General features: G+C 43.6%; 1 protein-coding gene across 1 annotated transcript in view; it reads left to right on the forward strand.

The window, feature by feature from the left end:
• The window catches only part of LOC142579874 (MAM and LDL-receptor class A domain-containing protein 1-like), a 158,256-nt gene that overhangs the window by 2,803 nt on the left and 134,305 nt on the right, over positions 1 to 21,148 (forward strand). Inside the window, exons 2-3 of the mRNA XM_075690510.1 lie at positions 11,190 to 11,321; positions 15,303 to 15,556. Coding sequence (XP_075546625.1) covers positions 11,190 to 11,321; positions 15,303 to 15,556 — 386 coding nt within the window. The remainder of the gene's footprint in view (positions 1 to 11,189; positions 11,322 to 15,302; positions 15,557 to 21,148) is intronic.

Genomic DNA, 21,148 nt, shown 5'->3' on the forward strand with positions numbered 1-21,148 from the left:
TTTTTTTCTTTCTTACGAGCCATTGATGATTATATCATTTGTTGAAGGAGAACAAACTTACACGGATCCCTAGGCATATACAGCTTCGCCGTAAAAGCATAAATGTGCCTATTCTTACGGCACACGTAGTTCACACTTGGCTATGATGGTGCGTTGGGTTCTTCAACGAGAGAATGAAATTAAACAAACAAATTAGATAGGTTAGTTATGCGTAAGAAAAGAGGCCAATAGCAATTCTTTCGCTCATACATCAAGGAGCTTGAATGCCCTGAAATGTAATACTCTGCACTAGTAATTGATGGCAGAATATTGATGGTGGAATACACACTTAAGAAATTGTCGGTTATAACTACACTGTAACTGAGCATGGTATGTAATTCTATTCTCAAGACATTAAAAGTATAACGTTCGAAAAGGTGGACCTCCGAGCATGTCAACTGTATTCACGAAAATTTCCCTGGCAACATCCTGTAGCAGAGAAATACATTAGCACCATTAAAACAAACAAATAAGGAAGAACACCCGCACAGCAAATGCTACAAGACACCGATTGTATGTAACTACTCTTTTTCATGTGAATATTATTGAAATGAGGTCGTAAGCGGCTTATTTTTACTTTTGAGAAGCGCTGCAGTCTTTGCGCACATATTGTGGGTTATTTTCACTACATATTTATCTGGGAGCCGCGCCCTTTGTTATATAATATGTTTTGTGTGAAGCAAAAGGAGTGGAGGTGGGGATGGAGAGAGGGGTAGCACCCTCAACGCAAAACAAAAAGGAAATAGTAAATCCCTCTTTTTCTTGGTTGCTCTCGTGGTCTCTCCTGGCCTCAGCTGTGTAGCTATCAGTTCTATCTGTCCTATCTCAAGAAACACGAAGAGTTTGCGGAAGAAGCCACTTGTATTAAGCGACGAAAGTAGCTCAAGTAGAGACAATATATGTATAGATCGTCTTGTGGACACGAAATCTCTCTCCGACACTGCTTTCCTGGAAATGAATGACAAATAAGTAACAGGGCGAAATAGGGCAGAATGTCAGCGATGAAAGCCCTTTGACTTCGTGTGTATGCCAGCTGTATCACAAGGACAGCGCTCGCAATCAACAGTGTTTTGCATTTTGTTGTAAATTTCTTATAGAAAGACAAGTTTATACAATTGCCTAAGAACAAAAAATAAATAAATTAATTATGGTGTTTTATGTGCCAAACCGCGATCGAACTATGGGGCACGCCATAGTGGGGGACTCCGCAAATTTGAACCAAGTGAGGTTGTTTAACGTGCACATAAATCTAAGTACACGGGTGTTTTCGCTTTTTGCCCCCATCGAAATGCGGCCGCCGTGGCCGGGATTCGATCCCACGACCTCGTGCTTAGCAGCCCAACAGCCACTAAGCAACCCGACGTGTAATTGCCTCAGAACTTCGGCTCCCGAACAAAATAAATAAATAAATAAATAAATAAATAAACGAAGCGGCCTTCTCGTGCTTAAAATTTTCTACTTATTGCAAATCGGGAACATTTAGAGTGAAATCGTTAATGCGACTATAGGTGCTTGAAAACGTAATACGGCTGATTTATGAAAACAGCCACATCACTCGGTAAGCTTATATTTTAAGGGAATGTTGATATCCCTATGAACTTGTAGTGATGCGGTGAATAGTGGTCGAATAAGAATTGCTACACCCTTGTCGTCGGCCTGTTTAGAGGTTTCATATCAAACGCTTTCAAAGTTTCCCCCTCTTTCTTGGGAAGACTAAGAAGGGCCGAGATTTCACTTTTAAAGGAAAAGGGGCGGCTCTACAGGTGGCTCCTTCAGGAAGTTTGAAATGTATAGGTTTCTTGTGAGTTTTGAAAATAATCGCAGGTGTAGCCAGGCGCAGGGGGGGGGGAGGAGTGGTGTTCGTACACAGACCAGGCCCGCACGCAACCTCGTCTCTAACTTAGTGTGTACCAAGGGTACATGTCATTTAAGAACGTGGGACATCACTCGATTGCCCCACCCCCTTCCCTGTTTGGCGTGAAGTACCCCCCAGCGGGCGAAAGAAGGAGGACGAAAGATGCAAACGCAGTGTTAAAAGCGGGCACCTCCTGTGCTATCAGGGCTTAGCGGAGAGACGAGAACTAGAAGTCGGATTGCTGATTAATAAGGATATAGCTGGTAACATACAGGAATTCTGTAGCATTAACGAGAGGGTGGCAGGTTTTGTTGTGAAACTAAGTAAGAGGTACAAATTGAAGGTCGTACAGGCATCCAGTCATGATCACCAGGAAGTCGAAAGCTTCTATGAAGACGTGGAATCAGCGATGGGCAAAGTCAAAACAAAATACACTATACTGACGGGCGACTTCAATGCCAGGCTAGGCATCAAACAGGCTGGAGACAAGGAGGTACGGGAATATGGCATAGGTTCTAGCAATAGCAGACGATAGTTATTAGTAGGGTTTTCAGAACAGAATAATATGCGGATAATGAATACCTTCTTTCGCAAGCGGGCAAGCCGGAAGTGGACGCGGAGGAGCCCAAATGACGAGACTAGAAATGAAATAGACTTCACACTCTGCGCTAACCTTGGCATCATACAAGATGTGGACGTGCTCGGCAAGGTGCGCTGCAGCGACCATAGGAAGGTAAGGGCGCGAATTAGCCTAGACTTGAGAAAGGACCGAAAGTAACTGGTATCTAAGAAGCGAATCAATGAGTGAGCGGTAAGTGGGAAAGTATAGGAATTCCGGATCACGCTACAGAACAGATATTCGGCTTCAACTCAAGAAGAGAACCTTAGTGTTGAAGCAATGAACGACAATCTTATGGGCATCATTATGGAGTGTGCAATAGAAGTCTGTGGTAACTTTTTAAAACAGGATACTAGTAAGCTATCGCAAGAAGCGAAAGATCTGATTAAGAAACACCAATGTATGAAAGCCTCTTACCCTACAGCTAGAATAGAACTGGCAGAATTTTCCAAGTTAATCAACAAGCGTAAGACAGCTGCAATAAGGAAGTATAATATGGATAGAATTGAACATGCTCTCAGGAATGGGGGAAGCCTAAAGGCAGTGAAGAAGAAACTAGGAATAAGCAAGAATGAGATGTATGCGTTAAGAAACAAAGCCTGCAATATCATTACTAATATAGATGAGATAGTTCAAGTGGCTGAGGAGTTTTATAGAAATTTATACAATGCCAGTTTCACCCACGACAATAATGGAAGAAAGAATAGTCTAGAGGAATTTGACATCCCCCCAGTAACGCCAGAAGTAAAGAAAGCTTTGGGAAAGGGGGAAGGCAGCGGGGGGGGGGGGGGGGTATCAGGCAACAGCAGAATTGTTGAAGGATGGTGGGCAGATTATTCTAGGAAAATTGGCCATCCAGTATACGCAATGCCTCATAACCTCGAGCGTACTTTAATCCTGGAAGAACGCCAACATAATCCTAACCCATCAGAAAGGAGACGCGAAAGACTTGAAAAATTATAGACCGATCAGCTTACTGTCCGTTCCCTACAAAGTATTTACTAAGGTAATCGCAAATAGAGCCAGGAACACCTTAGACTTCTGTCAACCACAGGACCACGGAGGATTTCGTTAAGGCTGCTCAACAATAGATCATATTCGCACTATTAATCAGGTGATAGTTAAATGCGCGGAACATAACCAACCCTTATATATTGCTTTCATTGATTTCGAGAAAGCGTTTCATTCAGTCGAAACCTCAGCAGTCAAGGAGGCATTACGGAATCAGGGTGTAGACGAGCCGTATGTAAAGATACTGTAAGATACCTAGAGCGGCTGCACAGCCACCGTAGTCCTCCATAAAGAAAGTAACAAAATCACAATGAGGAAAGGCGTCAGGTTGGGAGATACGATCTCTTCAAGGATATTCACAGCTTCTTTACTGGAGGTATTCAGAAACCTGGATTGGGAAGAATTGGGGATAAGAGATAATGGAGAATACCTTAGTAACTTCCGATTCGCTGATGATATTGCCTTGCTTAGTAACTCAGGGGACCAATTGCAATGCATGCTCACTGACCTGGAGAGGCAAAGCAGAAGAGCGGGTCTAAATATTATTCTGCAGAAAACTAAAGTGATGTTTAACAGTCTCGGAAAAGAACAACAATTTACAATAGGTAGCGAGGCACTGGAAGTGGTAAGGGAATACATCTACTTAGGGCAGGTAGTGACGGTGGATCAGGATCATGAGACGGAAATAATCAGAAGAATAAGGTGGTGCGTTTGGCAGGCATTCTCAGATCATGAACAGTAGGTTGTCATTATCCCTCAAGAGAAAAGTGTATAATAGCTACTTCTTACCAGTACTCACCTACGGGGCAGAAACCTGGATGCTTACGAAAAAGGTTCTACTTAAATTGAGGACGACGCAACGAGCTATGGAAAGAAGAATGATGGGTATAACCTTAAGGGATAAGAAAAGGGCAGATTGGGTGAGGAAGAAAACGCAAGGAAATGACATCTTAGTTGAAATTAAGAAAAAGAAATGGGGGGAGGGGGGCATACCCAGGACATGTAATGAGGAGGAAAGATCGATGGTCATTAAGGGTTACGGGCTGGATTCCAAGGGAAGGGAAGCGTAGCAGGGGGCGGCAGAAAGTTAGGTGGGCGGATGAGATCAAGAAGTTTGCAGGGACGACATGGCCACAATTAGTACATGACCGGCGTTGTTGGAGAAGTATGGGAGAGGCCTTTGCCCTGCAGTGGGCGTAACCAGGATGATGATGATGATGATGATGATGATGATGATGATGACCCCCAGCCCCAAATGAAAAAACAAAACAAAATATATGCCTGCCCACGCCCCCGAATGTAATTAGTGAATACTCGTTATCTCCCGATTTTCACGCGCTGTATGTGGATAGTCGCTAGGCTTCCCGGTCTGCTCGGTGAAGAGTGCAAACTTGTGAAAATAAGGGGCACGTTATGGATCATGTGTAGGCAAAGTGTCCTTTGTGGGCATTGTAAAATATTATGCATGCAAACACTCCACACCGTTGTAGGAGAAGTGCATTATTTTATGTAATGCCCTGTCATAACTACAGATACACCCATAATCAAATTTACTAGAAACCGGGGGTAACACTATGACAAATATGGCAATCTTACGTTATGTTTGCAAGCGTTCCAAAAGACATTCACGTTAGACCTAGTAAAAACCATCCCACAACCTCCGCAGTGAAGGTTGTGGGATTTTTTTTTTACTTGAAACAAGTTGTTTTTTTTCATCCGCTTTCATTCTTTATTTCATTTATTAAGCACAAGTAATTCGCCCTATGTTGTCTATGGTGTCAGTGTTTGTTGGCTTCTCATTAAATCACTAATAAAGATCAGCCCCTCGGTAAACCCTCTTTCTCCGCCTTATATGTCTCTCGTGGCTATTACGCGACCACTCGTCGCCCACGAGAGCTACCCAAGGCCGTTTGGGAACCTACACTATTTTTCGAGTTCGAGTTTTTTCGAGTTTAAGGTCAACCTTTGGGTTGACCTTAACGCAAATACAGAAGGCTGCCTTGCCGTCGGCGCGTGTTTAGTTGTGGCCCGCCAACTTCTTGAGGTTCCAAGGACTTGGGGTTCCAATTCTAACTCTTTGTGATGGTTAAAGTGTTGTGCGATTGCATTCAAGGGCTTAAGAATTGTTCCATGAACTGAGATTTTGGTAACAGGCTTCCCCCTATCGCCTATGTACCCCAGAACTTAGCCGGCGCATTCTTTATAAATTTGGGCAACGCTGTGTTCAAGTAGAAATGTTTGGAGTGATATGCAGCGCATATCAGTTGGTTTTGTAATTAAGGGATAACTCTCGTACATACATGGATCTTCTTCATTCGTTTTATTTTCCGCTTTAGTCGATTTACACTACGTGGTACCAAGGCGTGCTTTTGCTGACTTCTTTAGTTTTAGTAGGCACGAATGTGTTAAAGCAATGCCTGTACACTTCAATTAAGGGTGTCTACAGTGTGCCGCCATCAATATCGCTATCAATGAAACTCCTAAGGCAAAAGTCAATGTATTTAACCACACTAACGTCATCGGCTCTAGAGTAATCTTTGAAAGACTTGGTTTTAGGAGTTTTAACAGTAGTAGCCTTAACAATAGGCAAAGAAACAGCAACAAGGTATTTATTGTCTGGTAGACAATTCTCAATTGACACGATGTGCTCGGAAAACACGCGACAAGGGCTAATGCAGATCATGACGACCCTTGTATACGGGTGGCTTAAGTAATAACTTGGATTCGATCATGTGTCGACATTACGCCAAAAATAATGTTACTATTTACATCAACCTTTTTGTTGGCCTGGAAGTGTTCCCAATTGATACCAGCCTGTTTCAAATAGCCGATCAACTAAAAATATTTTCTTAAACAGTTAAGTGTTCCTGCAGTTTAATCAAGTAATACGGTGTAGCGTCAGGGGGTATGTAACACGCGTACAGCACGAAGCAATAGCCCCAACACGATAATCTTACGCGTATGTCGCCGATAAGCGTTGCCTCAATATCTTCTTTGGTTTTTTCTTTACTAGAACGGCTGCACCCCAGCCTCTGTGCATTCTGTCCTTACGAAACACTGTGCATTGCGGAGGATATATTAGCTCAACTGTTATCTCGTCACGCAGCCAGGTTTCCCTTGTGCTCGCAAAGTGCGGGTCATGCTGTAGCAACAGACTTTCTTGGAATCTCTCTGGCTTACAACACTGCCAGCATAGAAATTGACGATACGCAGCTGTTTTCCTTTGCGTGAAGCTATATTGCCATGAAATACAAATCCGAATTTTTGTAAAGGTAGAACCTCTGGTGTAGCACTTTGGACACTGGCAATTCTCGTGCCAATTTTGGCGCATGCGTCACACGGCATGTCATTGGACGGCTTGGTTTTTCTACGTCATCTTTTTTAACAGAGATTTTTTCCTTCTTTTTGTCGTTTCAAATATAAGCCACTTTATTGATTCATAATTTGTTGAAAGATAAAGAGACTTTGTCGCACTTCCAAAGGTTTCTCTTTGCACTTGTCCACAACTTCCTCCTAATTTCGCGAAAATTCCTGTAATACTCCTCATGTATTGTTATACTAAAGCGTTTCAGCTTCTGGCGCTGTTTGAAACTTACCACCTCGTTTCTTTTATCAAGCGGCCTCAAGAATACCAGTGGGTACTCTTTAGTTGACGGTCTCATCTGTGTGTACGGGCAAAAGGGATGGAACCTAGCACGAGGAGGTCTTGAAAAAATCTTATATTTACGGCCGTTTCAAGCCCATCAGATATTCTGATCCTCCGATTTAGGAAGGCGGAAAGGGATTAAATTGCGTCTCCTACTCTGATTTTCTAATTCGTCTATTCTCTTTTCAAGCCTCAGAACAATTTCGCTGGTGTGCATAAGCTTATCTTCGCACAAATTAACCGTATCCTCAAGTTTAGACAAAGCATCCACTTTCATTTCAAATTGCACCACTCGGTTTCTCCTTTGGTGTCCTTAATGTCAGCTGCGATTTCCTTGACCTGCTCGCAAATGTGAGCAGAGTCAGAACCGGGATTAGTTTCAGTGTCCCCTACTAAAAGCAGTAATTTCCTGAGGGAGCTAACAACATGCAGCAAGCAACACATCCGTGTGCTCGGCAACAGCAGAAAAACGATCGCTTAAACGGTAACATTTGCCGTAATGTCTTTTCACCTCCACAGCAAAAGAAGCGTTAGCGATTCGCATGCTTACGGTGCCGCAATGCCCAGTGGTCACGCAGCCCAAGAAATGGCCACTTGTACTCGTTCCGCTTAGTGTCGCTGCATGCAAGAGCTGCGTACCTTCCTTTGCGCTTGTTGTCGTCGAGTAACGTAGCAGTCGTAATGGCGACGCAAAAGTCTGCTCTCCAGCATGATGACGGATCACATCGCTGTGCTCATGGCGTAATCGCAGTGACATCAATGTGGTGGCACGTCATTGAAATATACATATAGCGTCAGTCGTTGGGACGCAGCATTTGAGTGCGTTAGTGCGCAGTGCTCTCGTCGGTTTTTTTTATTGCAAAGAAAATGGCGGAGCGACTAGAGCAGCGCTACTGCATCAAATTTTCCCAGAAATGGGGCGACAGCCAAGTGGAAACCATTCGGAATGTTTAGACGGCTTTAGTTGACGATGCTATGAGCAGCACACAGACAAAGGAGTGGTTCAACTGTTTTAAAGACGGCCGCACATCGGTGGAGATCGAGCCACGCTCCGGTCGGCCATCAACATGCCGAAATGGCCACGTCATTGCCGAAGTGAACGCTGTGGGGATGCGGGATCGTCGTGTGACTTTCTGAGAAATTCCGGAAGAGGTGGGCATCGGCACTTTTTCAGCACATTCCATTATGACCGAAGATTCGGCCATGAAGAGAGTTGCGGTGAAATTCGTGCCCAAGCTGCTCACGCTGGAGCAAAAGCAATTTTGCGTTGATGTCTCACAGGAGATGCTGGATTCCACAAGCAGTGGCCCCGACTTCATGAACGCCGTAATCACTGGTTACGGGTCTTGGGTGTATGGGTACGACCCGGAAAGCAAATCCTAGACGCCACAGTGGAAGCATTCCACGTCACCAAGACCAAAGAAGGCCCGCCAAGTGCGCAGCAACGTCAAAGTAATGCTGACTGATTTCTTTGACTCCCGCGCTGTGGTGCACCACGAGCACGCACCACAGGGTCAAACAACCCCCAAAGAGTACTACAGGGATGTCCTCCGTCGCCTACGTGATGCTGTGCGGCGCAAGAGACCGGAGTTGTGGTCAACAGGAAATTGGTGCACCCATCACGACAATGCTCCTGCCCATTCCTCGCACTTGATTCAGACTTTTTTGGTGAAAAACAAGATTCCTGTACTTCAACAGGCTCCTTACTCTCCTGATATGGCCCCCTGCGACTTCTGGCTGTTTCCCAAAATCAAGAGGCCATTGAAAGGAGCGCGATTTTAGACAAGAGAGGGCATTATGGCTGCAGCGACAGCTGAGCTATACTTTATTCCGAAAGAGGCAGTCTCGGAATCCTTCCAACAATGGCAGCACTGCTGGGAGAAGTGCGGAGTTCCAAGTAGACGACTTTGAGAGTGATTAGGTTCCCAACGCGCCAGTTATGCCAGTTTTCTTTTGTTCGGGCAAAGGTCGGATACTTTCCTGACAGTTCTCGATATATATATATATATATATATATATATATATATATATATATATATATTGTCGTGTTCAAGCTTCTGTAGGAAATATATTGCAAAAAATTGTAGAATATTGCAAAAAAGTTATACGTTGTATCCTCTCTGCCCTCCTCCGCCCCCACCCGTCTAATGCCTGCATCTACGGGCCTTTATTGATATTCCTGAATCAAAATAAAAATGAGTCAAAAATGAGCAAGTATATACTGACAGAATTTTTCAGTGGGTCCAACGTATAAAGCGTGAGAAACGCAACTTCGCGGTGATCTTCGGTGTACTTGAAACAAGGATAACCGCTAAGATGTACTTCTCATCCCTTCTCATGCTCCTCATCAAATAGTGCTCGCAATAGAATAGCGCATTACAGTCGACAGTTTGTGTAAAATTTCTTATATTTATTTGGGATGTCTCCATTCTTGGGCCACTGCGCGGCGTGTACCGCTGTGTATATGGCCATGCCTGGCGAATTCCCAAGAATGTCTATGAGGCACTGTAACAACGGGGGCATACAGACCGGATGTGTACTTACATATCTGTACTATGACATGAGCGATATTTTACATTTGTGTCGTTCATATTTCAGCATGCACCTATCCACACCATTCTTCTCACGACCAAAGTCAAACTACGCCGACCTCATGTAGTCTACATGTACCTGAACCACTGATAAATTTCGGCCTACCTTTAAAGGGCCCTTCACCAGGCCCAGTAGCAAATTTCGGTTATGCACTGAACGTTGTTGCGTGTTCTCTAGGGTGGGTTCTGGTGCAAAAATTTTTCAAATCGGCTCAATAATTGCCGAGATTTCAGTGCCGCGAACCCATGACATCAGCAGGCAGGCTCCACTGTCAAGCAAGACGCTCTCTCCACTCGCCCCACCTAGCCTCCGCAATCGAAATTCCTTCCCTGCGTTGTCCCATACCGGACCTCGTTGATCGTTTGACGCATACGTCACAGGCCCTACCTTCAGTTTTTTTTCTCCTCGCTTTTTTTAGGCGCTACGCACTCCCGCTGACTGTGTCGCGCGCGAGCTGTTGTCTCGTTTGCGCAGCGCATTATTTTACGCGCAGTGCACAAGGAAACATGACTAGCGGTATAATTCAGAGCTACACCAATACTTAGGCAGAACAATCAGGTCGCAGAGCATGATCAAACACTGGAACACGCTAAAAAATGGCATAGTTGCGGTATCTGCGCACGCGACCGCACAACCGTGAGAACAAGCAGACGAAGCGGAAGTACATCTCTCTTGCTTCGGCGGGAAGTAAAAGAAAAAACATACAGACATTCCGTGTGTGTGTTTTATTATTTCTCTAAACTGCAATTCGTCTACTCAAGCAGCAGATCGCGCAGATAACAGATGTTGTCCTGAATAATTCTTGAAGTCATGTGTCACCACCAGCGACGTCCCACTGCGGACTCCAGTACCTAGGCGTAGGCAACGACTACGTCATCCTCTTGCTTGGAGTGCGGCGGCCGGGAGGAGAAGAAAAAACGGCGCTCGGTCTGGAATTTCATATCTTTCTGCGGCGCGTAGCGATGTAATAATTTGCAGACACAATCGTTATCACGCAGTGTATGCTCAGCGCTTGTTGGCCAGACCTGGTGAGGGGCCCTTTAAATAATGTAGCACATAAGCACATGCTTTGCATGACATATGCAATTTATTATCGGTGTAGTCCATAAACATTGCATCAGACTACGCTTTTCTCCAAAATAATATTAGGAGAATTGTATGGATCGCGTTTAGTTGTATATAGCATTTATTTAACCCCTTAAAACAGCTTTGCTACACGTAGATTGAAACATGTGCGTCGGCGCTGCCGAATTCTGTAAGAACAGCGCTACAGAAATGTTCTGCGCCAGTCACGAGTACCCAAAATACTTCTTTAAGAAAATGCAGTGCTTCACTGCATGCTCCCGATATTACATGGATGACACAACGCTTCTCTCGGACCAAGCCATATAACCTGCCTTAATCAAGTTCTGTTTCTTCCTTTATAGGTCATTGCTCGTTTGAAGATGGGATATGTCCCGATTGGGTATCTACCAATTGCACCAAACAGGCCTGCTTTCAGGCACGTAGGGTTGCCGAGATGAGGCATGGACCTATCCAAGACCACACACTCAAGACAGGTAAGATAGGAGATCCCATTCATTAAAGGTTACCTGGTCCGCTTTGAGGGCTCACGGATAAATCACACATAGAACAGTGCCGGGTGACATACTGTGGGCCATAGAAGCGGGGAGCAAAGCTAGTTTTTATGCTCAACTGTCGAACATAGCTGGAAATAGCTGAATAGCTGGCTGGCTAAAGCGCACCATTATTTGTATTTCGAAAGTTAGGATAATGAATCGGCAAATAGGTCAATTAGAAGGAAAAGTTATAAACCGGAGGAATACAAAAAATGCCAGACAAACAGGGATGGCAGGCTGAAAAAAGAAGTCAATGGAGATTCAGAAACCCAGCAAGCAAGACACCAGGTGAGAAAGAGAGAGAGAAAAAGTGAAGGAAACGCATGAAGGTCACCAAGAGACATCTCCGGTTTAATACCCTGTGCATAGGAAAGGGGATTAGGCAATGAAAATAAAACGAAAAAGCAGAGCAAGTACTTCGCCTGTGGCTTCGTCCGGAGGTCTGCATCAAAATTAGAGTCACTCACTGAGGCGCTTTTGACTGCAGTAATAATTGCGCATATCACTTGCTTGGCTTGTGAGGCATGTGGCCATATTCCAAGCAGCTTTTTCACGGAAAATAATTAAGAATCGATGCGATACGATGTGATACAGAGTAGACCGTGCTGTTCTTCATAGCTGAGAATGATGCAGATGAGATGTTGGATATACTGCTCCCACCGTCAACTATCACAGGAAAGTGTATCATTCACCCAAGTTAGGAGACAAATAGCTTTGTGACTGTCATACCTAGCTAGAATAACAAGGAAACCAATGCACCAAGGACAACATAAGGGAAATTACTTGTATTTACTAACTGAAATAAGGAAATTATAAATTAATGGAATTGGAAGAGGATGAAAAACAACTTGCCCCAGTTGGGGAACGATCCCACGTCTTCTCTACAATTTTCTACCATTTGAGCCACCACGGTGCCGTCTTCCCATCCACGTTCTGCGGTATTTATGTGTTGCCACTAGAACTAACCCTGGGAGTGTTAGCCAGATCTAGCACTCACAAGCCGTGACGGCCTATGTGGAACATCCTTCTTGCCGCAGGCGTCACGAGTACGTGATCCTACAAAAAATCGGGCCCCCAGCTTAGCCCTCTGTTCTCGTTCATACCTAACTAGAAGACACATAATATTGTTGCATCGCAGCGGCAGAGAGCCTTGTGGTAGCTTGAGATTCGTGGAAGAGTCCATAAACGCTAGGCGCAAGTTGTATACGGGAGCGGGGGCGGGGGGGGGGGGGCGAGAAGCTGCTCCAGGCAGTTCTAGTGGCGTGACGCACCAATCATCGGATAGGTCGTGCAGCTTCCGTATAGATAGAGGCGTACCGAGTGGCACGATGCGTTAGAATTTTGCCGATGGTACCGCAATGACAGTCTATAGACGAAGAAGGAAGAATATTATATAGAGACGATACGGACTTTTGTCTGTATGTAGTCTATACAGCGAAATCAGAAAAAAATAAACGAACATCTTATCGACTTTCTCCTATAGACAATCTATAAACCCGGAGGAGACAAAAAGAATCCACACCCTATCGACTCTAGAATGAACAATAATCTACAGACGATATCGACTTTGGTCTATAGGTATTCGACAGAGCGGAAGTAGACAAAAAGAAACGAGCATCTTATCGACCTTCTTCTACAGGCAATCTATAAACAATGAGTAGTAAGAAAGGATCGACACCCTATCGACACTCGTCTATAGACAGTCTATAGAAGAAGAATGAACAATAATAAATCGAGACCGTATCGACTTCTGTCTATAGGCAGTCTATAGAGTGAAAGCAGATATAATGAAACGACCAACTTATCGACTTTGTTCCATAGACAATCTATAAAATGGGAGTAGACAAAAAGAATCAACACCCCATCGACTCTCGTCTATAGACAGTCTATAGACGAAGAAGGAACAACAATAAATAGTAACAACATCAACATTTCTCTATAGGTTATCTGCGAAGCGAAAGTAGACAAAAAGAAACGAACATCTTATCAAGTTTCTACTACAGGCAATCTCTAAACCGAAGGTAGACAAAAACAATTCACACCCTATCGACTCTCGTCTATAGACAGTCTATAGACAAGTAATGAACAATAATAAATAGAGACGATATCGACTTTTGTCTATAGGTAGTCTATAGAGCGAAAGTAAACACGAAGGTACAAACATCTTGTTGACTTTCTTCGATTGACAATCTATTGACAAAGAATGAACAAAATAGAATTTGTACCGACTACCGTCTATAGGTAATCTATAGAGAGGAACTAGACAAAAACAAACAAACACTTTATCGTCCTTTTCTACAGACCGACTAGAGAATGCTAGTAGAGAAAAAGAAGTATAGACCTTGTCACCTTGTGTAAACACGCTGTCTGTAGCCTTTGTATCAACAAAAGACCAAATCTATGGAAAAGTAGTCTAAGGAAGTCTATAGACTTCCTATAGACAGCCTAAACTCATTTTTGTAATGGACCTCTCATCCTTTCTTTCCTTGCTCCTCTGCGGGTAGCGAGCAGATTTCCTAGGGCTAGATCCTTCGAGCGGCGTGGATTAGTAGTACCGTACAACAACAACACGCGACAACTTTTTCTTAGCTCACCGTTTTCAATATATATCCTTATCCAAGCGGGTCATACATATTTAAAGCTAGAACAAGGAAATTCATAAGTTTAGGTTTACTGTTACTTGACCGAATAAGTAGTTGGAGCGCTAAACAGGAAAAAGAGGGGGGAGGGGGGCAGACGTATGAAGGCGAAATGTTCATAGGCGTTCCTGCATTGTTTAAACATATTGTATATTATTGCGTTGATTAAGTAGTGTTTTCTGCGTGGCGTCCAGCAGTTGAACAGAAATAATAGTAGACTAACCTAAACAAACATATTTTTTCTGTATTAGAAAGTGGTAATGAGATGTTATCGCAAGAAAAATAGTTAAAAGCACGCATGCCAATTGGGAACAATAGCGCGTGGTGCTCCACTAATGTTTATGGTGAACCGCTTGTCAGTAAAATAACGAGACCTTTCTTGTCAGAAAGCTTTATATATGCAACACCAAGTGACCGGAATTTTGAGCGAATTGTGAAATTCGCATTCAACTGCAATATCCCTTAGTCAACGCAAACTTTTGCGAATGAGCATTTGCGATCGCACTTCATTTCCAAAGCTGCGTAGACACTTATTTACTTGCTCGGTGTTATGTTTCCTGCAGAAAATAATTTTGATGGAGTGTGGCAGCTCAGAATGAGAGGATAGGGAAGGTTTTTCAGTAATTGCCAGTTTGACAGTTCGACGAGTATTACTCACTTGAGTTACATGAGGTACAGCGATGTACCTCACGTCATTTTTCCTGCCTTTTTAGAAGCAATCTACGAGGCTGCCTAAACAGGAATGAGCCTAGGAATTTGTGAATTTATGGGAACTCATATACCGGATGCCTCTAGCTGAAAATATCAATTAATAAGATGAAGTTTATTATAATAAGGCACTTTTAAAGTAATCACAATTAATTACGTTCCGGCAGATATCTCTTGGCAGACTCATGAGAACTCTTAATTCAAATGGACACCCGTCCTTGTCCGCTCTCAACTCTGAGCATTTCGAATAGGATTTGAAAGATAACAAAACAACCACAGCTGCACAATGTTTATTTGTCGTTTTACGGCATTTCAATGTATTTATATGCTCTTCAATATATAAGTACGTAGGCGCGATATGAAGAGAAATGTAATATATGTAGAGCAAATCGCTCCCCTATAAAATGCTGGGGATTTTTAATCTCCAGATGCACTACTATCTGGTGTTCATTTTCTTGGAGACACGGATTGTACGCGGCACACTGCTGGGAACCCAGCTCGACTCAAAGACCTCCCTTGCGTCATTCACTTTTGAGAGCCACACTTTTGTTCATCGCTTCCGACCCGCACGCAGGGGACGGCTGGTGCGCTTACGCGACGACAGAGCAACCAGCAGGCGGCCTCTCGGTTGCCCAACTTTCGAGCCTCGCGGAGGGACCTTTTTGCTTCACTGGGTGGTACCACCAGTCAGGCACACAGGATGACCAGGTGAAGTTCTACGCTGGCCGTGCGCCTGGCACGAGCAAGTTGTTTTACGCCACTCAGCGAGACATGGCTGGCCAGTGGCAGCGGGTGCGGTACTCTGAGAAGCGGACTGGACAAATTGAGGTTAGGGCAAATTTTTATCATTTCGTTTTATATACAACTACTGTAATAATAATAATAATAATAATAATAATAATAATAATAATAATAATAATAATAATAATAATAATAATAATAATAATAATAATAATAATAATAATAATAATAATAATTCAATCAGTCATTTAGCGTGCCCAGGAACAACACTGAAGTGCGGGTGCTCGCGCACAGAAAAAGAAAAACAAAATATAACTATATAAAGAACTGCATGATTAACCACACTGCAGCAGTTTAACACAATTAAGAGACGGAAAAGATGTACGGAGGGAAAAAAAACTATGCCAAGTAAGGAGTCGAGATCACGTAGAAGCAAAGTTTAAAATAAAGTGCGAAGCTTCAAACAGAAAGAGGGGAACACGTTAAGAAAGATATCAAGATGGAGAAAATAGTTGTTGTGGAGATCTTGCGTTCTGTTCAGAGGCACGTCTTATGAAAGGGGCAGGAACCTGGAAGGGCCTATGTTTCGTGTTATTCTTGTGTACAACCCGTGTAAGGACGCAACTAGATAAGAACATGTAATAATTTCATGAATGATTTTGTATGAAAAGAGGACGTTGGCACGTCTACGTCTGCAGCTAAGCGACGGAAGTGTAACATAATTATTCATACTTGAAAAATTGTTGCTGCGGGAAGACAGAAAACCGAAGTTTGTATATAATAATAGCATTTTTCTACGCACCTTCAATTGAAACACTATTTGATTCGCTCGTGCCATTCCACACCACTAGGGATATTCAAATATTGAGAGACAGATGTATGGAAGCAATATCAGGGAGGGACGTTGGGTACGGAAATCTCTCTGAAGTCTGCAGAAGGAACCGAACGCATGAATGCCTCGTGAGGCTGAGCGCCTAGAGTGGGCGGAGAAGCTTAACGTAGTATCAAAAAGCACACCGAAGTCGCCTATTTCAACAACTCTCGGCAGCACTGCATCATGCACAGAATAAGGAAAGACGATAATATGTGTTTTAGGTGAGTGTGACAAAACTCTTGTTTTCCATGAACTTAGAGTGAGCCACATTGCCTGGCGCATTCCGAGAACGATGTAAGATCAAGCTGCAGACAGCGCCAATGGTGTGTCCTAATGAACCTTGGGACACGCCATTAGATACTGTAAAAACAAAAGAACATTCATCATTGACGTTCAAGAACAAGTACCTTTCGACGAGATTGCTGCGTAGTAGAAGTAAGAGAACATCTTCGACACCGCAGTGTGCAAGCAGTAGGAAATGAGTGACTACGTCCAAGGCTTTACTGAGGTTGCAGTACTGCGCATAAACTGGCCCCCTTAGCGTGAGCGGCGCGGAAACCTACATCATAAAGCTGACAAGCTTGGTGGTCTTCGAGCAGTTAAAAATAAATCTATGGTGATTTGGAAAAATATTTTTTTTCGCAGTGACTAAGATTATACCATTAACAGATAATACGAAAGCTTACAATTTTCAGCAAAAAAGAGAAATCAGCAGATACCGTGTGACAGCTGTATAGATGCCGGATTTAAAGACAGTAAAAGCAGGAGCGGATTTCCAAGCCTGTGGGAAATCAGAGTTATTCAAACACTTAATAAGGATTGATGTCAACACAGGGACAATGGTATGGCCGTAGGCTTTGATAATGGCGGCCGGGATGCCATCTGGGCCGCAGGACGAACATGGCCTAAGACACCTGAAGCAATCGCTGATGAGATTGTCATCAAACATTGCGGAGTTGCAAGTTGCGGCAGAAGAGCACGGCTGGTGCACAGTGTCGTGAGGTGGCTGTTTATATATAGACAAAAAATTAATAGGAACGGAATCAGCAACGGCATGTACTTTTTCACCACAGGAGTCAAAAGACGGATACGATCTTCACGTTTACTGGAGTGTCTGCAAAGGTCCGCCGGCAAGTTAAAGGCGCTGTTGTCTATGACTCAATGCGAGACGTCATCCCGCCTATACAGGTTATTAAAGAGGAACTGCACGAGGCGGTATTCTCCAATCGATTCTTTAGGCTCAAGGCGTTTGGCGTTCCTGTGGGCACGCGCACTTTTTGCTCGAGAGCAATTCTATGTTCTGCAGAGCAGAAATGAGAAAATTTACCTTATTTGGGTTTCAACTTGACTACGTGGTCATGCATACCATCAAGAACGATCGCGGAAAATCGGTGGACCTATTCGTCCGTGTAGCATATACCTGTCACGAGAGACCATTCAACTACGGGAAAAAACTTTAAAAGTGCGACATAGTGAACTGATTTGGAAGCAAAGTGGGGGAATATAATAATAATAATTCATAATAATAAAGATTGCCACCTTGTTCAAATGTATAGTATATTATTAAGGCGAAGCCTTCTTTGCCTGCTATCCGATGGTTTCGCCTGGGCTGGTTGATCGCTGGCAGGATTATCGTGGAATAGATTCAACTTCCCTACTAAAAAAAATAAATAAGCACGTCTAGCAGCGGGATTCGAACTTTGGCCTTCCAGGGCAGCACTCTGATACCCTAACCAATAGGCCGTAATTTTTTAATACTTGGAAACAAAGCATAAGATATGACATTCAATTAAAACTCGGGTGTACAAACACAGGGGTTGAATAAGTACAGCCGGTCCTGAGGAATTTCTCTTTAGGTCTTTCTCAAGGCGGTTGTTGACTGAATTCTCTCCTTGAAGACCAGGTTCAGCCTAGAATACATTTTCGCTGTGAGTTGACAAACGATTTCTGTTGCACTAAGGGGTGCACTTTGTCTGGATCCCTTGTACCGAGCCCCTTATTTAGGTACGCTATATCACGGCGTACTTAGGCGTGTCCGCAGACGAAGTGTACACCCCCGAAGCGAAAACTACTATAAACTGCTCTCAGAAGCGGTTCCTACAAATCTGGCTATATTCGAGGGGCTGCTTTGTGCCGTGGTCTACAGGCAGACGTTTATATCTGCGGGCCAAGACTCTTGATCACTTCTTTGTAGACTGTAGAGAAGACGTATATTTAGGAAAATTCTCCAACGAACGAATTAGAAAAATGTGGATATCACGCCCTACTCAATTAGGTTTCTGCCTTCGAGCAATACTGGCGGCCCTCCATATGACATGTTCATGTTGCTGGGTTTATACACTCTTCGGAGATTTAGACTTGCCATCTGTATACCGAAAGTGACCGAACTATAAGATCATTCTTTCATAGAAAACGCATCTTATGTAGGAATAGTCTGTGCTGCTTAGACGATACATTTTCGTTTCGTGGTATTCATATGTGTGGATACAGCTTAATGAAGAAGCATCACCTCATTAATAAACTATTCATACTCATATTTGCAGATATACCATGGCACAATGACGCCAACACCAGATATATGAAATGGTGACATAAGCTGCACCTGTTACTATTTCACACCATCCACCACCACCACAAAACACGCTGTCCCCATTTCCAGAGCGGTCTTCCAAAGAATGCTTTTCACTAGAATGTTGGCAAGCACGAACACCTCATCAAGATGAGCTGCCGCTTCGGTAAAATGACAAATTCATCAAAAATGGCCTTTAGATGGATGGCCTTCGAGCCAACTTAATTCCTAAAGATATGATTGGTTCTGCGTTATGATCTTCTATACGCTTTTTCCACAAACTCCACATTCCCACTAGAAATAAAAGACATAATAACTGTTAATCCTCACAAGTAATTTGTGATGAGTGCTGCGCAGTGGTGGGGAGGGGGGGAAAGGGGGTCGTTGAATTTCGAGACTTTCTTCAAGAGTCCCCTGAAAAATTTTCCATGGGAGGATGGCGTCTGCGCCATGCTCTCGGCAAACAGTCTTCAACCAATAGAAAAGCAATGTTCAGTTGTCTCAGGCACATTAAGTATACGGCAGTTAACAAAACAAACTAGAATACTTTTCCTTGCAACCATGTTTTCACTGGTGATTTTTTATTGCATCGCTGTCTATCGCAAACATTTCCTCGCTGCTCTTTAAGCGATAGTCTTCCCGTGATTTTATCTTGTATTGCAAATTAGAATTTTTAATGCTTCTACTTTTTAATTTCTTCTTTAATGCTTACCACACGCCCTTGTTTGTTACAGTTCTTGCATGAAGTTTACTTCGCGCTTTGCTTTCTTCGAGCTCACTTTTCCATCGCATACTTGTCCACAGTGTCGGGCAAGACGCCACACAAGGATTTATTATCTATGCTTCTCCCTCCCCTTTTTTTACAGGTCAGTATATTGTTACGAATGAGATGGGTTTATTTACAATATGACAGATAGTTAGCGTAGAGAGCAAGGGACAGGACGGTCATACAAGGGCAACAGGCAGCATCCAGCTCCTCGCGCACGCCTATACTTTTTCTTCCTTCGGCTGAGTTTTGCAGCATGGCAATATATTTGTCTTCCAGATGAGGATGTGCTAAGAAGAGTTCGCTAAATGCATATTCCTGTTATCTCAAAAACCTTACTTTATGAATGTCATTTTTATAAGCCCACAAACGTGCATATGCTTCGCTGGTGAAAAAAGAAACTAGATCCTTCAGATAGTAGCAGCGTGTTGGTAATGATTATGATTTTCTTACTATGGCACATACCTGTAAGGGGGGATTCGCCAAGAAATTCATGGTACATATTGTGCCACCAACTAGCTTGTTGATATGATCGCCGCGTACTGATGATGATTATGATGCCTGTGTTACGGCAGATATCCATGAGGGTGGATCGACTGCGAATCGTGTCCAGTTGTTGATAATCCCGTTCCGATTTCCAGATAATGGCCCATACCCACAACGAGGGATTGAAGGAGAAACGAGCGGTACATATCATGCATCGCCAATTTTCTCTCTGAATTGATATGTGCGTTTCGATGACTAAAATTTTTATACTATAGCACACACCCAAAACGGGCGATTTGCCCTCAAGCGGCATTACATTGGCGAAAAAAAAAATTGGAGGACACCTAAGTACTTTTTGTGAGTTGTGAATGCGAAAGAATTAATGACCGCTTGTACGCCGCAGAGTTGTCCTTCGAGTTATGAACTCCTCACGGGGAAAGCGAACACGTTTAGACGTTTCACCCGACGCCTCCTAAATAACACAAAATCGGTGCACTTCGATCCGTGACGTCACGCTACCTTGCTCAACTGCTATAAAAATGTAATGGGGACATTCCCGAGTTATTCAGGGTGACCTTGACGTCAGCACTTTCGTAACGCCGGCCTTTACAATCAAAAATTTTGGTCAAAGTGATATGGCATCAAAGCAGTGTGCACTTCCCGGCCACGGCGGCCGCATTTCGATGGGGGCGAAATGCTTAGATTTAGGTGTACGTTAAAGAACCCCAGGTGGTCAAAATTTCCGGAGTCCTCCACTACGGCGTGCCTCATAATCAGAAAGTGGTTTTGGCACGTAAAACCCCAAATATTATTATTATTATTATTATTATTATTAAGCAGTGTGCACAATCATGCTATCTAGGAGGCACTGGTTTAGCCCAGTGGCCAAGGAACGCGCTGATAACACATGCTTCAGAGAGCGAGAGTAAGCGTGGCGTGACGTAGCGGCGACGCTCTCTCCCCTCACGTAACCCCTGGCGCCCC

This window comes from Dermacentor variabilis, chromosome 4 (genome assembly GCF_050947875.1).
Source record: "Dermacentor variabilis isolate Ectoservices chromosome 4, ASM5094787v1, whole genome shotgun sequence".
NCBI classification, from domain to species: domain Eukaryota; kingdom Metazoa; phylum Arthropoda; class Arachnida; order Ixodida; family Ixodidae; genus Dermacentor; species Dermacentor variabilis.